Source organism: Dipodomys spectabilis, unplaced genomic scaffold (genome assembly GCF_019054845.1).
Source record: "Dipodomys spectabilis isolate Male_0828 unplaced genomic scaffold, ASM1905484v1 ptg000118l, whole genome shotgun sequence".
Classification (NCBI taxonomy): Eukaryota; Metazoa; Chordata; class Mammalia; order Rodentia; family Heteromyidae; genus Dipodomys; species Dipodomys spectabilis.
Window position 1 is genome coordinate 7134994 of NW_024870795.1, and position 20067 is coordinate 7155060.

The 20067-nt window shown below is 44.8% G+C and overlaps 1 protein-coding gene across 2 annotated transcripts in view; it reads left to right on the top strand.

Annotated features, from left to right (window-relative positions):
* The first annotated feature begins 940 nt into the window (after positions 1-940).
* Phactr4 (phosphatase and actin regulator 4) overlaps positions 941-20067 on the top strand; it is an 87872-nt gene continuing 68745 nt past the window's right edge. Inside the window, exons 1-2 of one of the 2 annotated variants that reach the window (XM_042688661.1) lie at positions 941-1086; positions 14852-14905. Coding sequence is in view for 1 of the 2 variants with exons in the window: in XM_042688659.1 (XP_042544593.1) it covers positions 14890-14905 (16 nt within the window). In the remaining variant the exon portion in view is untranslated. The remainder of the gene's footprint in view (positions 1087-14851; positions 14906-20067) is intronic. The other variant, XM_042688659.1, reaches the window with a different exon arrangement.

The window sequence follows — 20067 nt, forward strand, 5'->3', positions numbered from 1 at the left end:
CAGGGGTAGACACCTGGCTGGATTGTGTTTTTGATTTTGTTTTTTTGTTTTGTTTTTGGGTCCGGTTGTGGGACCTGAACTCTGGACCTGGGCACTGTCCCTCAGCTCTTCAGCTCAAGGCTAGTACTCTACCACTTAAGCCTCAGCGCCACTTCTGGCTTTTTTTTTCTGCTTATGTGGTGCTGAGGAATCGAACCCAGGGCCTTAGGCATGCAAGGCAAGCACTCTACCACTGAGCTACCATCCCAGCCCCGATTGTGTTTTTGAAAATCAGATTTTTCTCCTGTTTTCCTAGAAGTGTAATAGCTTTAGGTTTTACATTTAGGTCTAATTTAGATGTGACGCAATTGGTTTGGCATCTAGATCCTCTAGCTGAAGTAAGGGAGGTGCTTCTAAGACTTTAGCCTGGAGGCCTGAAATGAGTGCAACTTTGAGGTGCTGGTTTTTTAGCTATGGAGAAAATGTAAAGGTGTTGAAGAATTGTGGCTGTTGAATGGCCAGACTTGGGTTGGAGGTATCAGTAGTGATCCCCAGGATTTGTTTTTTGTTTTTTAATGCACAGAACCGTGGGTGGCTTATTTCTAAGATTTTTGCACTTAAATTGGCCCCGAATGTTTTTTTTTTCTTTTAGGGAGATTGAATAGTTTGTAAAGCAACACACTGCATCAGCTGTCTTTTGGGGCACTTCCTGGAGCCCAGTATTGAACCTGCATTCCCGAGCCCAGGGACCTTTGCCTTCCTCTGTTCCACGAAAGGCGCCCAAGCCCTCGTCCTCGCAGGGCGCGAGCCGCGCATGCCTAGAAGGGCGGGTGTAGAGCTGGCGGTTTGAAGCTCAGGTTCTGCAGTTCCCGCCATTTTGTCCCGCGGGTCCCAAGGCGAGCCCCTGACCCGTCTGGCTACGGACTACAAGTCCCGTGAGCCTCCGCGGCGCTACTTCCGGCCCTCACTGTCCGGCCCGCTCCCTCTTCTCCCCCCCTCCCAGGGGCCGAGGGCTCTGGCTGCAGCCGGGCGGCCAGAGGCCAGGTAGGATTTCCGGGGGAAACTGCTGTGGAGACTGAGGAGGCTGTGGCAGCGACCTCGAGCCGGGTGAGTTCGGCGAGCGAGGGAAAAGTGAATGGCTCTTGCTCTCCGGCCGTGCTCTGGTCCTCGCTAGGGGGTCGCGGCCTGGGCGGGAAAGGGAATGGCCGGGGTGGCGCGGGGTCTGGCCAGGGCGTGGCGGTCCGGGGCCGCCGCCTCCCTCCTCGGCCCTCCCACCGTGGAGCGGCGGCGCGCGGTGTCTCCGCCCGCGGCTGGGCCGCGCAGGCTCGCCCTCTCCGCCCCCCGGACTCCTCCAGGCCCTTTTGTCTGCGCGGCTTTCGCGTGAAACCCTTTGTGTCCGTGCGTGGAGTCGCCGCTCGGGGTGCGGAGGTCGGCCCGCAGAGCCCCGGCGGGGACCGGCTCCCCTGGGGATCCGGTGGCCGTAACGGGATCGGGTCCAAAGTCCAGTTTTCAAAACGGTTCTCCCGCCCACCTCGGCATTCGCACCGGGCCGAGCGGAGGCTGCGGAGCCAGGCAGTTTCTGTGGAAACCAAGGTTGTTGTCCGGCTCCTCCATGTCCGCCGCCGGCAGTCCGCGCACGGGCTTCTCCGTTAGGGAACGAATCCGAGAGACGCAGCCTCCGAGCCCCGCTCCTAGAAACCCGAGCGAGCGAACCTGCGGAGCGGGGAGCGGGACACCCCGGAGCGCCCGTGTGCGTAGCATTGCCCACCCCGAAACTCGGGGGACAATGAGTGATTCACGGGACATCGTTCATTGCTTGCAGAGTGACTCCGATACTTCATTCGCTTCCCGAAACGGCGCCCGTCGTTCTGTTTTGTTTTTCGTTCTTTAAACGAAAAAGCCCTTTCACAGAGAGACTTAGGGAGAGAGAGAGCGAGCGCAGAAACCACTAAGTTTCTAGAAAGCACGCGCTTTTTCACCAAGCAAAGTAACAGTTAGGGGAGGAGAGGTGTTGTATTTCTTATGGAAGCCACGGAATTGCGTGGATGTGTAACAGTGCGTTGCTAGATTTAGCTTACGGTTAAAAAAAACACTTTTTTGTATAATTTTTATTGTTAAAAATACTGTACAGAGGGGTTACACTGCATGAGTTAGGTAAGACACTCCTTTTGAGAAGTAGATTAATCCGTATTTCAGGTTCCTGGAATGGAGAAAGTATATAGATTAAATTTCTACCAAATCCAGCAAGGCAAAGTCCTTTATTTCCTATTATATTTATTTTGCTATCTCATAATGAAAATGACTTATTCTGAGAATACAAGACTGTGTTAGTAATATTGTATAGGGTTGGGAGGTCCTTGATTGCAAATATTAATTAATTTATTGTGCTGGTGTGGATTGAACCAAGTCTTGCTCATGCTAGGTAAACACGTGCTTAGTGCTGCAACTCTAGCTTCAGCTATTACTGAGGTTTGAACTCAGTGCCTGGCACTTCATAGACATAGCACTTGCTAGGCAGCTTAGCAAGTCTTCCAGCTCAGTTTATTTTTGAGAAATTATCTTGGTAGGTAACATCGGTTAGGCTCAGATTCCAAGTCTTCCTGCCTCACCCTCCTGAATTCTAGGATTACAGGTGTGCCTCACCATATTCCAATCTTGTGTTCAGATTTTTAACAAAGAAGTGAGGAATCTTAATGTATTCCTGCGTAGGCTTCCAAGCAGTAACCACAATTTTAAACTGAATTTTTAAAACAGTCCAAGAAACAGTAGTTGCTGTGGAGTAGCTCTTATATGTTCGGGCATGATAATGCTATCAGTGTTACTTTAAACAACAAGAATGATTGCACACTCTGTATGTTTTGATTCTCACTACAGTTCTGTGGGGTAGTGGTTCTCATTTTACAGCTGGTAAAACCTTCCCTCTTATTGTTTAGTGACTTACTCAGGACCATAGAGTTAAACTAGGTAGAAAAGAGCAGAAAAAAAGCCGGGCACCAGTGGCTCATGCCTATAATCCTAGCTACTCAGTAGGCTGAGATCTGAGGATCTTGGTTCAAAGACAGCCTGGGCAGGAAAGTCTGTGAGACTCTTATCTCCAATAAACCACTAGACAACTGGAAGGGATGCTGTGGCTTAAGCGGTAGAGCGCTTGCCTTGAGCTGAACAGTGCAGGGACAGCGCCCAAGCTCAGAGTTCAAGCCCCATGACAGACCCCCCCCCAAAAAAAAAGCAGAAAAGAACTTGCTTGTTCCAAGTCTAATGCTCCTTCCTTTACCTCATATTTAATGCAGGTATTAGTCATACTTCCACAAATAGCTTTTATTTGCTCAGATCTGAGTATGGGAGAAAAGTAATGGAAATATTTTCCAGTCAGAGAAAACTGATTTATAAGGAACTAGAATTCATAGACTCTTTTTTTTTTTTTTCCTTGACGGTCATGGGGCTTGAACTCTGGGCCTGTGCGCTGTCCCTCAGCTCTTCAGCTAAAGTACTCTACTACTTGAGTCACAGTGCCACTTCCTGCTTTTTCTGCTTATGTGGTGCTGAGAAATCAAACCCAGGTTCTCATGCATGCAAGGCAAGCACTCTACCACTGAGCTACCTTCCCAACTTCATAGAGTCTTTAATATTCAGTCTTTTCCATAAGTTATACTGATCACTGGTGCATCATGTTGGCTTGCCATATATAGTTTGATTACCTTATGTCTAGGCAGAATAGCAATTTAATTGAGCCTTGGGGATGGAAGCCTGGTGAGCTACTCATTTGTGGTTTTAAGGTTTTTGGTTTTTTTTTTTCTTCCATCTGTCCTAGGGCTTGAACTGTGGGCCTGGGCACTGTCCCTGTGCTCTTCAGCTCAAGGCGAGTGTTTTATCACTTGAGGTGGTTTTAAGTTTTGTGAAAAGATTAAAAGGTTTATTAAGATATAGAAGGAGATATAGGTATATATCTTTTGGCTCTTGAAACATTGAAGACAGAACTCAAATACATGTGTTTTTTTAGTCAGAGCATTAAGACTTAAGAGTGTTTTATTTTGTTTCTACCTTGAATAAAAACTTTAAATCAATTTCATACCTGCAGGTAAATCTTGGATTTATGACAGTACATGCCATAAATGTGACATAAGAAATAGAAACAGCTTCAACTCCTTTACTTAAATTCTTAGGCAAAATGTATGATATGCCAGTGGAACTGAGTCAATACCAGCTCAGGGCTGGCATGCTACCACTTGAATCACAGCTCTACTTCTGGCTTTCTGGTGGTTTATTGGCGGTAAAGAGTCTCACAGACTTTCCCGCCCAGGCTGGCTTTGAACTGTGAGCCTCAGATCTCAGCTTCCTGAGTAGCTAGAATTACTGGTGCCCAGCCTTTTCTTCTTCTTCTTCCTCCTGCTGCTGCTGCTGCTCTTCCTCCTCCTCTTCCTCCTCCTCCTTTTCCTCCTCCTCTTCTTCTTTTTTTTTTTTTTTGTCGGTCGTGGGGCTTGAACTCTGGGCCTGGGCATTGTCCCTCAGCTCTTCAGCTCAAGGCAAGTGCTCTACCACTTGAGCTACAGCGCCACTTCCAGTTTTCTGGTGGTTTATTAGAGATAGGAGTCTCACGGTCTCTCCTGCCCGGGCTGGCTTTGAACCGCGATCCTCAGATCTCAGCCTCCTGAGTAGCTAGGATTACAGGCGTGAGCCACTAGCGCCCGGCTCCTCTTCTTCTTCTCCTCCTTCTCCTTCTCCTTTTCCTTCTCCTTCTTCTTCTTTTTTATTGTGGGGCTTGAGCTTAGGGCCTCAGTGCTGTCCCTGGGCCTTTAATTTTTTTTTTGTTTAATTTATTTTTTAATCATGGGGCTTGAGCTCAGGCCTGGGTGCTGTTCCTGGGTTCACTCTTCAGCACCAAAATCGAAAAAGATAAATAAAGGAAGGAAAAAAGGATGGATGGTATGGGAGAGATTTGAAGTGTGTGTGAATGTGTGATGAAATCCTGAGCCTTTTGTGTGCTAGGTCAGCATTTTATTATACGAGTCCATAGGTGTGACACTTGAAGGGAAAGTTGCCAGGAGAGGGGCATATAAGTTGATAGGTACAAGAGAACAGGTAAATAGTGAAGAAGTCTTAAGAAAAAATAGAATCAAAAGCTCATGGAGTCCTAGAGTTATAGCTCAGTGGTAGAACACTTGCCTGAAGGAGGTTCTGGAGTGATCCTCACCACTAAAAAACAAACAAAAAATTCATGAAGAAGTGAACTTTGAAATGGAAAAGGGTGGGAGAAGATATAGTTGGAAATGGTAGAGATAAAAGATAAAATAGGCCAGGAGCCAGTGGTTCATGCCTGTAATCCTAGCTGCTCAGGAGGCTGAGATCTGAGGATCATGGTTCGAAGCCAGCCCAGGCAGAAAAGTCCCCGTGAGACTCTTCAATTAACCACTCAAAACCCAGAAGTGGAGCTGTGGTTCAAGTAGTAGAGCGCTAGTTTTTACCAGTTCTGGGGTTTGAACTCATAGCTTGTGTACTGTCCCTCAGTTTTTTTTTTTTGCTCAAGGCTTACACACTCCGCCACATGAGCCACAGTGCCACTTCTCGCTTTTTCTGTTTATGTGGTACTGAGGGCTTGTGCATGGTAGGCCAGCACTCTATCACTAAGCCACATTCCCAGCCAGAGCACAACTCTTGCACACAAAGAGGCTCAGGGACAGCACCCAGGCCCTAGTTCAAGCCCTACAACCACAAAAAAGAAAAAAAAAGCTAAAGTAGGATCAGCTGTTGCCAATTGCTTGTTTGTGTGTACCCAGATGCATTTATATTATTTTATTTAATAATTTTTTTTTTTCCCTTGAGCTCTTTGAGCCAGAGTACCACTTCTGATTTTCTGGTGGTTAATTGGAGATAAGTCTTATAGACTTTCCTGCCTGGGCTGGCTTTGAACCATTATCCTCAGTTCTCAGCCTCCTGAGTTGCTAGGGTTACAGGTGTGAGAACCAGCACCGGCTTATTTAATAATTCTGTAGAGTCGGCATCCTCACTTAACAGATGAAGAGGTTATAATTTAACTGGGCCAGGCTGTATGGCTCATGCCTGTAATCCTAGCTATTTGAGGGCTATTTGGGAGCCAGGTCTTTATGCTAGCTAAGCAGGTGCTTAAGTCACAGACCCAACTCGTAGGTTTTAATTTTCCTTTTTTTTTTTCTTTATGTGTATGTATACACTTAGTACTGAGTCTTCAGCTCAGGATGTGAACATTGTCCCTGAGCTTTTTCACTCAAGACTGATGTTCTGCCACTTGACCACAGCTTTATTTCCAGCTTTTTTGCAGTTAATTGGAGATAAGAGTCTTATGGACTTTCCTGCCTGCATTGGCTTTAGATCTCAGTCTCCTGAGTAGCTAGGATTACAGGCATGAGGCACTGGCACCCAGCAGTTTAAATTATTTTTGAATAGGATCTTAAATATATGCCTGGGATCCCCTTAACCATGATCTTCTTAGCTGAGTGATACTTACCTAGCACCCTTCTCTTCCCCCCCAAAAAAGAAAGGAGAGAAACATCTTAGAATGTCTTATTAAGAAACTGAATGGTAGCCGGGGGCCAGTGGCTCAGGCCTGTAATCCTAGCCACTCAGGAGGCACAGATCTGAGTATCAAGGTTCAAAGCCAGCCCGGGCAGGAAAGTCTGTGAGACTCTTATCTCCAATAAACCACTAGAAAACTGCACGTGGCACTGTAGCTCAAGTAGTAGAGCACCTGCCTTGAGCTGAAGAGCGCAGGGACAGCGCCCAAGCCCATAGTTCAAGCCCCACAACTGACCAAAAAAAAAAAAAAAAGAATAGTAAATTGGGCACTGGTGGCTCATGCCTGTATTCTTTTTTTTGTTGGTGGTGGTGGTGGTCATGGGGCTTGAACTCTGGGCCTGGGTGCTGTCCTTGGGCTCTTCATCTCAAGGCGAGCGCTCTACCACTTGAGCCACAGTGCCACTTTTGGTTTTCAAGTGGTTTATTGGAGACCAGAATCTCAGGGACTTTCCTGCCCGGGCTGGCTTTGAACCTCAATCCTCAGATCTCAGCCTCCTGAGTAGCTAGGATAACAGGTGTGAGCCACGGGTGCCTGGCTTCATGCCTATATCCTTAAGGGGGATGAGATCTGAGAATGTTAGTTTAAGGCTAGCCTGAGCTGGAAAATCCATGAAACTCTTATCTCTAATAAATCACAGAAAAAGCCACAGTATCACTGTGGCTCAAATGGTAGAGTGCTAGCCTTGAGCAAAAGGAGCCAGGGATAGTGCCCAGGCCCAGAGTTCAAGCCCCAGGACTGGCAAAAATAAAATAAAAAAAATAAAACAAGCCTGTTGACATTATTTTAAGAAAGGGAAGTAGGATGAGGGAGAGTGATATGGGGATGAAGTTGATGCATTCTGGAAATTTCACAAACTCCCTTGTAAAAGTAATGCATATTAGGGGCTGGGAAATTGGCTCAGTGGTAGAGTGCTTGCCTTGCACTCATGAGGGCCTGGGTTTGATTCCTCAGCACCACATAGGCAGAAAAAGCCAGAAGTGGCACTGTGGTTCAAGTGGTAGAGCTCTAGCCTTGAGCTGAAGAGCTGAGGAATAGCGCCCAGGCCCAGAGTTCAGGCCCCACAACCAACCAAAAAAAAACACACACAAAAAAAAAACCCAAAACAACCAAAAAACCCCCTAATGTATATTAATTTTTAAAAAAAGGGAAAAAATTTACTGACTAAAAGAACTCAGTCTGAGAATGTGGCCTAGTGGTAGAGTGCTTGCCTAACATGCATGAAGCCCTGGGTTCAATTCCTCAGTTGCACATAAACAGAAAAGGCCGGAAGTAGTGCTGTTGCTTAAGTGGTAGAGTGCTAGCCTTGAGCTAAGAAGCTCAAGGAAAATGCCCAGGTCCTGAGGTCAAGCCCCAGGATTGGCCAAAAAAAAAACCCTCATATTATTTTTTACTGAATAAATCAACAGGTTAGATTCAAGTATTAATCACACATGAAAGTGATCAGCATTTTGTCCCCAAAGGATTAGGATTATGTGTGTGTGTGTATGTATGTATGTATGTATATATATATATATATATGTGTATGTATGTATGTATGTATATATATATATATATATATATACATACATATATTTATACACATATCCATTTGTTTGTTAAAAGTGTTTGAGGACAGCATTTGGCAAAGTCCTCTATCACTTGACCCTCAGCCCTTTTGTTTTTATTTTTTTTCTGTTACCAAGAAGCTCTTAGCTCATTTGGCTCACTTTGGCCATGACTCAGCCAGCTTTTTGCTGATTTTTTTTTTTTGGTCCAGTTGTGGGGCCTGAACTCTGGGCCTGGGTGCTGTCCCTCAGCTCTTCAGCTCAAGGCTAGCGCTCTACCATTTGAGCTACAGCGCCACTTCTGGCTTTTTTCTTTTTGCTTATGTGGTGCTGAGGAATCGAACCCAGGGCCTCATGCATGCAAGGCAAGCGCTCTACCACTGAGCCACCTTCCCAGCCCCTGATTTGTTTTTTGAATTGGAATCTCATGGACTTTTCTGCCCTGGCTAGTTTCAAACCATTTTCCACATCTCAGCCTCCTAGGATGAGCCACCAGCTGGTTATAAGCCACCAGCACCCAACCCTCCAGACATTTCTTGTATTAAATCTAGCCAAAGGCATACCAGGTGTTCCTTGTATCTTGTTTCTTCAATATCCTGTTAGTTACAAAGGTCATATGATCAACACTATTCATTTTTTTTTTGCCAGTCCTGGGGCTTGAACTCCTGGACATTGTCCCTGAGCTTCTTTTGCTCAAGGCTAGCACTCTACCACTTGAGCAACAGCACCACTTCCGGCTTTTTCTGTTTATGTGCAACTGAGGAATCAAACCCAGGGCTTCATGCACGTAGGCAAGCACTCTACAACTAAACCACATTCCCAGCCCAACACTATTGAGTGTGGAAGGAACTACTCACATGTATTTATCCTGGGAAGCAAAAATCACTGGTGTCTACATTGGAGGCTATACTTCCATATTGACCTTTCTTTGGCTTGTAGGGTTGACCAACCACTGTGTGAACTTTTGGAGTTCAAAGGCACCAGTGAAAATGACCATTCTGGGAAAAGTAGTACATATTTCTTTCTTTTTCTTTTTTTTTTGTCAGATAAGAGATAAGAGTCTTAGGGACTTTCTAGCCTGAGCTGACTTTGAACTGAGATCCTCAGATTTCAGCCTTCTGAGTAGCTAGGATTACAAGTGTGAGCCACTGGCACCCAGCTGGCTATGTATGTCTTTTTTTTATTAGCTTATATTAGTTATACAGGGGGGAGGGGTGCTTTTATTGTTGTATCTCCACACCTGTTTCTACTGTATTCGAATTAATTTTACCCTGCTTTCAAACTCCTTGCCCTCTTTCCCCTAAATAGCATTTCTAACAATTTTCTTTTTTCTTTTTTTGGGTCTGGTCATGGGGCCTGAACTCTGGGCCCTACGCGCTATCCCTCAGCTCTTCAGTTCAAGGCTAGCGCTCTACCACTTGAGCCACAGCGCCACTTCTGGCTTTTTTTGTTTATGTGGTGCTGAGGAATCGAACTCAGGGCCTCATGCATGCAAGGCAAGCGCTGTACCACTGAGCTACCTTCCCAGCCCTTTCTAACAGTTTTCATTGTTCCATTTTCTTTCTTTTCTTTTTGTCAGTCGTGGGGCTTGAACTCTGGGCCTGGGCGCTGTCCCTCAGCTCTTCAGCTCAAGACGAGTGCTCTACCGCTTGAGCCACAGTGCCACTTCCAGTTTTGTAGTGCTTTATTGGAGATAGGAGTCTCATGGTTGTTCCTGCCTGGGCTGGCTTTGAACTGCGATCCTCAGATCTCAGCCTCCTGAGTAGCTAAGATTACAGGTGTGAGCTACCAACACATGCTCATATTCCAAACTTTTTTTTTTTTTTTTCCAGTCCTGGGGCTTGAACTGAGCACTGTCCCTGAGCTGCTTTTGCTTAAGGCTGTTACTCTACCACTTGAGCCACAGTACCACTTTTGGCTTTTTCTGTTTATGTGACTGAGAATTGAATGCATGTTTCATGCCTGCTAGGCAAGCGCTCTACCACTAAGCCATCCAGACGTTTTTTTGTCAGTCATGGGGCTTGAACTCTGGGTCTGGGCACTGTCCATGAGCTCTTTAGCTTAAGGCTAGCTCTCTATCACTTGAGTCACAGTGCCACTTCTGTTTTCTGGTGGTTAATTGGAGATAAGAGTCTCATGGACTTTTCTGCCTGGACTTGCTTTGAACCGTGATCCCCAGATCAGTAGCTAGGATTACAGGCATAGCCACCCGGGTCTGGCCAACACCATTCTTTCTTTCCCTTCAACATTTCCATTGTTATCTATGAAGAGTTTTATCTTTGATGTTTGAGATGTGTGTATTCTAACTTTGTTTCACAGAGCAATCTGGATTATATAAAATCATAAAAGATTGAACATAGGCTATCTCATCCCATCTTCCTGATTTTTTTTTTTTGAGTCCGGTTGTGGGGCTTGAACTCTGGGCTTGGGCGCTGTCTCTCAGCTCTTCAGCTCAAGGCTAGCGCTCTACCACTTGAGCCACAGCACCACTTCCGGTTTTTTTCTCTTTTGCTTATGTGGTGCTGAGGAATCGAACCCAGGGCCTCATGCATGCAAGGCAAGTGCTCTACCACTGAGCCACCTTCCCAGCCCCATCTTCCTGATTTTTTATTTTATTAAACTTTTTTTTTTTTTTTTTTTTTGAGCCTAGAGCTGATAGCTCATGCCTAGCTCCTCAGGGGGTGGAGATCTGAGGATTACAGTTTGAATCCAGCCCAGGCAGAAATGTCTGTGAGACTCTCATCTCCATTTAACCACCAAAAAGCCAGAAATGTCACTGTGGCTCAAATGGTAGAGTGTTAGCCTTGGGCAAAAGAAGCTCAGGGACAGCAGCCCTGAGTGCAAGCCCCAGGACTAGCACTTTTTTTTATTTTTATTTTTTTAATTTTATTTTGCTTGCTTCTTTGCTTTTTGTTTATTTTGGGACAGTGTCACTGTGAATCTTAGTCTGTCCTCAAACTCAAGATCCCTGTGTCTCAGCCTTCCATGCCTGGCTTCTGCTAAGATTTTATTGAGTTTCTTGGATGGAATTTCATTGCTTAAATTCTTCTCTTTGGTATGTTTGTATTCCAGAGTTCTTTATAGCTTTGTTTGTCTACATTCATTTTTCTTTCTGTGCTTTGGACTGGGTAATTTCTTTTTTTTTTTTTTTGGGTCCGGTCGTGGGGCCTGAACTCTGGGCCTGGGTGCCGTCCCTCAGCTCTTCAGCTCAAGGCTAGCGCTCTACCCACTTGAGCCACAGCACCACTTCCGGCTTTTTTCTTTTTGCTTATGTGGTGCTGAGGAATCGAACCCAGTGCCTCATGTATGCAAGGCAAGCACTCTACCACTGAGCAACCTTCCAAGCCCCGGACTGGGTAATTTCAATTGACCCACCTTTGAGTTTTCTGATGCATTCTTTTGTCTGCTCAAACCTACTTTGAGCCTGTCTTATTAAAGCTTTAATTGAAGTTATTTTACTTTTTTATTTTCTTTCTCTGCTTTTTTATCTTCTTTTCTTCCTTATTGGGTCTCAGTATGTAGCCTAAGTAGGCCTTGAAATTGTGATCTTTCTGCCTCCCAACTACCAATTGCTGGGATTGCAGACATGGACTGCAATGTTTAGACAGTGCTTTTGTTTCTGTTTTATAGTTTATCTCTGTTGATGTTCTCCATTGTTAAGAAGTATTGATATTCTGTGTTTGATGAGTTCTCAGACTTTTTGTTTTGTTTTGTATTTTTTTTATTGTGAAAATACTGCACAGAGGGTTACAATTACATAGGCAAGATAATGAGTATATTTCTTATCAAGCATTGAGACTTTTTTATTGTCAGTCGTGGGGCTTGAACTCTGGGCCTGGGTGCTGCCCTTCAGCTCTTTAGCTCAAGGTTAGCATTCTACCACTTGAGCCATAGCACCACTTCTGGTTTTCTGGTGGTTTATTAGAGATAAGCAACTCATGGATTTTCCTGCCTGGGCTGGCTTTGAACTGTGATCCTCAGATCTCTCCTCCTGAGTAGCTAGGATTACAGACATGAGCAACTGATACCTGGCTGAGTTCTCAGACTTTTTTTTTGGGGTCCGGTCGTGGGGCCTGAATGCTGTCCCTCAGCTCTTCAGCTCAAGGCTAGCGCTCTAACCATTTGAGCCACAGCACCACTTCCGGCTTTTTTCTTTTTGCTTTTGTGGTGCTGAGGAACCGAACCCAGGGCCTCAGGCATGCAAGGCAAGCTCTCTACCACTGAGCCACCTTCCCAGCCGCAGAGTTCTCAGACTTTTAAAAAATGGTTTTGAAAGCCAGGCATCAGAGGCTCACACCTAGAGTCTTGGGTACTTAGGAGACTTAGATCTGCAGATAGATGTGTGAAGCCAGCTGGATAGGAAGGTCTGTGACTTTTATCTCCAATTAACTACCAAAAAGCTGGAAGTGTGGCTGTACCAAGTGGTAGAGCTCTAGTCTTGAGCAGACAGTTCAGGGACAGGGATGGGACAGTGGCTCAATGGCTCAGTGGTAGAGTGCTTGCCTTGCATGCATGAAGCCCTGGGTTGGATTCCTCAGCACCACATAAGCAGAAAAATCTGGAAGTGGTGCTGTGGCTAAGTGGTAGTGCCCTAGCCTTAAGTTGAAAAGCTGAGGGACAGTGCCCAGTCTGAGTTCAGGCCCCACGACTGGCAAAAAAAAGAAAGAAAGAAAGAAAAAGAGACTCTCAGGGATAGCACCCAGGCTGTGAGTTCAAGCCCTAGGAGCAGCACCAAAAAGAAAAGAAAAGAAAAGGTCTTGACACGATTTCCTTCTGTTCTTTTTGTGGTGATAGGAATCAAACATATAACCTCATGCTAGACAGACCTTATACTACTAAGCTACATCTACAATGCTCCTTTAATTTTTTGAATTTTTGATAGCAGTATACTTAAAATCATTAAAAATTCAACATCAAGGATTCCAAAAATAGTGTTGACTACTTTTTTTTTTGGGGGGGTGGGGTGGGGCGAGGAATCATGGTGCTTGAACTCAGGGCCTGGGTGCTGTCCCTGAGCTCTTTTGCTCAAGGCTAACACTTTACTACTTTGAGCCACAGCACCACTTCCAGTTTTCTGGTGGTTAATTGGAAATAAGAGCCTCATGGATTTTCCTGCCAGGGCTGGCTTTGAAGCATGATCCTTAGATCTCAGCCTCCAGAGTAGCTAGGATTATAGGTATAAGCCACTAGTTCTTGACTTACTGACAACTCCCCCCACTCTCCAAAATACTTGCCATACTTTCCTGCTTATTTGTGTATCATGACTTTTTTTTTTTTTGGTCGTTATGGGGCTTGAACTCAGGGGTTATCAGCTCAAGGGTAGTGTTCTACTACTTTGAACCACAGCTCTACCTTCTGGTTTTCTGGTGGCTAATTGGATATAAGAATCTGAGAAGCCGGGTGCTAGTGGCTCACGCCTGTAATCCTAGCTACTCAGGAGGCTGAGATCTGAGGATCGCGGTTCAAAGCCAGCCCAGGCAGGAGAGACCGTGAGACTCCTATCTCTAATAAACCACCAGAAAACTGGAAGTGGCGCTGTAGCTCAAGTGGTAAAGTGCTCGCCTTGAGCTGAAGAGCTGAGGGACAGCGCCCAGGCCCAGAGTTCAAGCCCCACGACTGACCAAAAAAAAAAAAAAGAAATCTGAGAGTTCAGGGGCTGGAAAGGTGGCTCAGTGGTAGAGCATTTGCCTTGCATGCATGAGGCCCTGGGTTCGATTCCTCAGCACCACAGAAGCAAAAAGAAAAAAGCCGGAAGTGGCGCTGTGGCTCAAGTGGTAGAGTGCTAGCCTTGAGCTGAAGAGCTGAGGGACAGCACCCAGGCCCAGAGTTCAGGCCCCACGACCGGACCCCCCCCAAAAAAAAAGAAAAAAAAAAGAATCTGAGAGTTCAGAAGATATAAGATGGCTGGGACTGTGGCATAGGAGTACCTCAGTACCACATAAACAGAAAAAAAAAACAGAAATGGCACTGTGGCTCAAGTTGTAGAGTGCTAGCTTAAGCAAAAGAAGCGTAGGGACAAGTGCCCAGGCCTCCTACGTTCAAGCCCCAGGACTGGCAAAAAAAAAAAGTCTCATGGACTTTTCTGCCCAGGTTGGCTTTGAGCTGTTCTCCTTAGATGTTTGCTTCCTGAGTAGCTAGGATTACAGGCATGAGCTACCAGTGCTCGGCCATGTTCTTTTTTTTTTTTTTGTCAGTCGTGGGGCTTGAACTCTGGGCCTGGGCTCTGTCCCTTAGCTCTTCAGCTGAAGATGAGCACTCTACCACTTGAGCTACAGCGCCACTTCCGGTTTTCTAGTGGTTTATTGGAGATTGGAGTCTCACGGTCTTTCCTGCCCGGGCTGGCTTTGAACCGCGATCCTCAGATCTCAACCTCCTGAGTAGCTAGGATTACAGGCGTGAGCCACCAGTGCCCGGCTCATGTTCTTTTTTTAACTTGGCATTTAAAATAATATAATGTGGAAGTAGATATGTAGCTCAAGTCGTACAATGCCAGCCTTGAGCTAAAAAAGCCAAAGGAGGGCTGGGAAGTTGGCTCAGTGGTAGAGTGCTTGCCTTGCATGGATGAGGCCCTGGCGGTGCTGTGGCTCAAGTGGTAGAGTGCTAGCCTTGAGCTGAAGAACTGAGGGACAGTGCTCAGGCCCAGAGTTCAAACCCCAGGACCTGGGAGGGGGGGGGAGCAAGAGGGAAAAGCCAAAGGAGAGCCTTGAGTTAAAGTCCCAGTATATATCAGGATATATATGGTGGTAGATTTTACATTTTCACCTTTTTCTCTTTTTAGAAACTATACCCTACCCTTATAAATTGGTTCGTAGTGGCATGGAAGCTCAATTTGGTGAGTATTACCTGCAATTTTCTTTATTTTATTATTAATTTATTGTTACTATAGAGGTGATGTACAGAGGGATTACAATTACATGAGTCAAAGGAGTACATTTCTTTGCATATAGTGTCTTCTGTTCCATCATTTTCTCCCAGTCCCTGCCTCCTGTCTCTATCCATGAGTTGTTTGCATTCATCAGTGTTACCTGTATTTTTCTTAGTAAAAATATTAGTGTTTTATCCTCATATTTGTGAAAGCCTTGAGAGTACAGTAAATTAATTTTTTTCTTTTTTAAGCTTTGTATTTACAATAAAAAAATATTCAAGTTCTCCCTTCCAAAATACATATAGGCAGAGATTTAATGTTCAGTCTCAAACCACTTTGGTAACTTTGAACTATTTACTTCTTGCCTGATTTAATGTCAAAATTAAGCAAAATTATACTGGATGTTATTTAGGCAAAATATAATGAATTTGGATTAACCAATAATTTTTTTTTTGCTCACTGCTAGCACTCAACCACTTGAATCACAGTGCCACTTCTGGCTTTTCTGTTTATGTGGTGCTAAGGAATGGACCCTAGGGCTTCATATATGCTAGACAAGCACTGTACCACTAAGCCACATTCCCAGCCCTCCAATAACTTTTATAATGGAGATAATCTTGGAAAAAATTGATGCAAATAATACAAGAAGTAGAAATAAGCCGGGCGCTGGTGGCTCACGCCTGTAATCCTAGCTACTCAGGAGGCTGAGATCTGAGGATCACGGTTCAAAGCCAGCCCGGGCAGGAGAGACCGTGAGACTCCTATCTCCAATAAACCACCAGAAAACCGGAAGTGGCGCTGTAGCTCAAGTGGTAGAGCGCTCGTCTTGAGCTGAAGAGCTGAGGGACAGCGCCCAGGCCCAGAGTTCAAGCCCCACGACCGACCAAAAAAAAAAAAAAAAAAAAGTAGAAATAATCAGTGGTAGAGTGCTTGCCTTGCATGCCTGAGGCCCTGGGTTCAATTCCTCAGCACCACACAACCAAAAAGAAAAAAGCCAGATCACTGTTCAAAGCCAGCCCAGGCAGGAAAGTCTGTGAGACTCTTATCTCCAATAAACCACCAGAAAACGAGTAGTGGCGCTGTGGCTCAAGTGGTAGAGCGCTAGCCTTGAGCTAAAGAGCTGAGGGACAGCGCCCAGGCCCAGAGTTCAGGCCCCATGACTGGACCCAAAAACAAATTAAAAAAAAAAAAAAAGTAGAAATAAGACAATGGTACTGCTGGCCTGTTTCCATTTCAGGTTACTGTTTGCATGTAGGCTCAATGAGTTCATCACCTTTTTTTTTTTTTTTTTGGCCAGTCATAGGGCTTGAACTCTGAGCTGGGCGTTGTCCCTGAGCTCTTCAGCTCAAGATTAGCGCTCTGCCACTTGAGCCATAGCGCCACTACTCGTTTTCTGGTGGTTTATTGGAGATAAGAGGCTCACAGACTTTCCTGCCTGGGCTGGCTTTGAACAGTGATCCTCAGATCTCAGCCTCCTGAGTAGCTAGAATTTATCACCTTTTCAATTTATGTAAGATCCCTAGACAAAAAAAAATTAAGTAGTATTTTAAAGCATTGTTTTTATAAGTCCTATATTTTAAAAGTAAATAATTTTTTTCATATTCAGTATGCTACTTTCTAGAATAGTAGTTCTCTTTTTTTTGCTTTTAGCAGCTATTTATACTGTTAAGTAGAATTGAACTTCCCTGCAAGTTTTCATTTACAAAGTTTATATCTAAGGGCTGAGAAGGTGGCTCAGTGGTAGAGCTCTTGCCTTGCATGCATGAGGCCCTGGGTTCGATTCTTCAGCACCACATAAGCAGAAAAAAAAAGCTGGAAGTGGTGCTCTGGCTCAAGTGGTAGCGTGCTAGTCTTGAGCTGAAGCACTGAGGGACAGCGCCCAGCCCAGAGTTCAGGCCCCACAACTGGACCCCAAAGTTTATATCTATTGATATTTGCTGTATTATACAGTAAGCCTGACTCAGAGAGACAAACATATGTTTTCTCATATGTGGAAGCTACATCTAAAATATAACTAGTCATGATAATATGCAAAGGACTTAATTAATTTATAACAAATTGACTAAAGAAGAGTATACTTATGGGAGGAATCCAAATACATAACTCCTGTGAACAACTAAAGTACTGCTTATTAAAACAAATACTAGGAAACAAATACTTCTGAAAGGAAATAAAGGGAGGACACAAGAATGCAGGTAGGGCCGGGCACCGATGGGTCACGCCTGTAATCCTAGCTACTCAGGAGGCTGAGATCTGAGGATCGCAGTTCAAAGTCCCGGGCAGGGGGACTGGGAAGGTAGCTCAGTGGTAGAGCGCTTGCCTTGCATGCATGAGGCCCTGGGTTCGATTCCTCAGTACCACATAGGCAAAAAGAAAAAAAAAGTCCCGGGCAGGAAACTCTGTGAAACTCTTATCTCCAATAAACCACCAGAAAACTGGAAGTGGCTCTGTAGCTCAAGTGGTAGAGTGCTCACCTTGAGCTGAAGAGCTCAGGCCCAGAGTTTAAGCCCCACGACCAAAAAAAAAAAAAAAGAATGCGGGTAGGAAAGGTGAGCAAATACAGTCATTATATTCAATATATAATATATATATATATATGTATACATATATATATATATATATATATTTATATATATTTGTTTTGGGTCCGGTCGTGGGGCCTGAACTCTGGGCCTGGGCACTGTCCCTCAGCTCTTCAGTTCAAGGCTAGCGCTTTACCACTTGAGCCACAGCGCCACTTCCGGCTTTTTTCTTTTTGGTTGTGTGGTGCTGAGGAATCAAACCCAGGGCCTCAGGCATGCAAGGCAAGTGCTCTACCACTGAGCCACCTTCCCAGCCCCAATATATACTATATTAAAGATGAATTGTAACTTCTGGGTAGGGAAAGGAGGGGGGAAATGTGAGAAAACAAAGGAAAGGGTGACATTGTCCAAGAAGCACTGTGCTCATTACTGACTTATGGAATTGTAACCCCTTTGTACAACTACTTAATGATAACAATAAAAAAGAGTAAGCCTGGGAAATTTTATTCTTTTTTTTTTTTTGTGCCAGTCCTAGTGTTTGAACTCAGGTCCTAGGTATTGTTCCTGAGCTTTTTCGCTCAAGGCTAGTACTTGAGCCACAGCTCTATGTCAGGCTTTAAAATGGTTAATTGGAGATGAGTCTCACAGAGGGGCTGGGAAGGTGGCTCAGTGGTAGAATCTTTGCCTTGCATGCATAAGCCCTGGGTTCAGTTCCTTAGCACCACATAAGCAGAAAAAGCCAGAAGTGGCGCTACGGCTCAAGTGGTAGAGAGCTAGCTTTCAGCTGAAGAACTGTGGGACAGTACCCAGGACTAGAGTTCAGTCCCCACAACCAAAAAAAAAAATTACAGACTTTTCTGACCAGACTGGCTTTAAGTTAAGCAGTGACATTCAGATCTCAAGCCTCCTGAGTAGTTAGGATTACAGGCTTAAGCCACCACCACCTGCCTTTGTTTTTCTTCTTTTAGCAGTACTGTGGGTGAATCAAGAGTTTCATGCTTAGTTAGGCAGGTATTCTACCACTGAGCCCATGCTTCGCGCTCTGTCAATGAGATCGTTGGTGTGAACACTAGAGTGAACACTAGAGGGCAGTCAGTACTTTGTTGACAGGTTAATTTTTTTTTTTTTTTTGGTTGGTTATAGGGCTTGAACTCTGGGCCTAGGCACTGTCCCTGAGCTCTTCAGCTCAAGGCAAGCACTCTACCACTTGAGCCACAGCCCCCTTTCGGTTTTCTGGTGGTTAATTGGAGATAAAGAGTCTCACGGACTTTCCTGCCCAGGCTGGCTTTGAACTGGGATCCTTAGATCTCTGTCCCCTGAGTAGCTAGGATTAGAGGTGTGAGCCACTGACGTCCAGCTAGCAAGTTAATTTTTGAAGAAAATATTCATGACAAAATTGGTTAATTGACTATTTTAGTAGCATTGTGAAAAATTTTAAAGACTGTATGCATATGCAGAAGTAAAGCTGTGGCTTCTTCAGTGGCAGAGCACCAGCCTTGAACTAAAAAACCAAGCAAGAACATGAAACCCTGAGTTCAAGCCCTAATACAAACACAAACACAAAAATAAAGGTAAAAAAAGGACATGTCCATGTGACAGACTGGAATAGTGCACGATAACTCCAAAGTTTTTCACTGGAAACTTGAATTTTTTTTAACTGACATCTATATCTCACCTTACATTGTTATTATTTTTTTGTCCATCGTGGGGCCTGAAGTCTGAACCTGGCCGCTGTCCCTCAGCTCTTCAGTTCAAGGCTAGCGCTCTACCATTTGAGCCACAGCGCCACTTCCTTTTTTTTCTGCTTATGTTGTGCTGAGGAATGGAACCCAGGGCCTCATGCATGCGAGGCAAGCACTCTACCACTGAGCCACCTTCCCAGCCCCTTAAAGTACAAGTTTAATATTCCTAATTCATAATATGAAATGCGCCGTCTGAGTGCAAGCTTGATACAATTGAAAAATTCTACCTCAACCAAGAATGAAATGAGTCACAATCTAAACATAAGAGCACCAAAAATATTCTAGCTATGTGTTTAAGGTGTATGTCAAATATAAATGAATTTTATGTTTATACTTTAGCCTCAACCACAAGATAGCTCATTCTGTATATGTAAATACTCCAAAAACAAAGCTTTTTTTTGGTTGTGAGGTTTGGACTTAGTGCCTGGGCCCTGCCCCTGAGGTCTTTTGGCTTAAGTCTCTAGGGCTCTACCACTTTGAGCCATAGCTCCTCTTCTGGTTTCAGGTGTTTAATTGGAGATAAGTGTCTCATGGACTTTCTTGCCCTGCTTGGCGGGGGGTGGGTGGTGGTGATGACTTCAAACCATAATTCTCAGACCTCAGCCTCCTGCGTAACTAGGATTCCAGGCATGAGCCACTAGTACCCGGCTACAAACTTTCTGTCCCAAGTATTTTGGATACAAGATATTCAATCTGTATAACCTAGATTTAAATACCATGTAATGAATTAAATTATTATTAAGCTAATTTAGCTAAACTGAAAAAATATTTTTGAGACAGACTTACAGTACAGCCCAAGTTGGACGCAAACCCACAGTCCTTCTGCCTCAGCCTCCTGAGTGTTGGATTATACATCTGTACTACC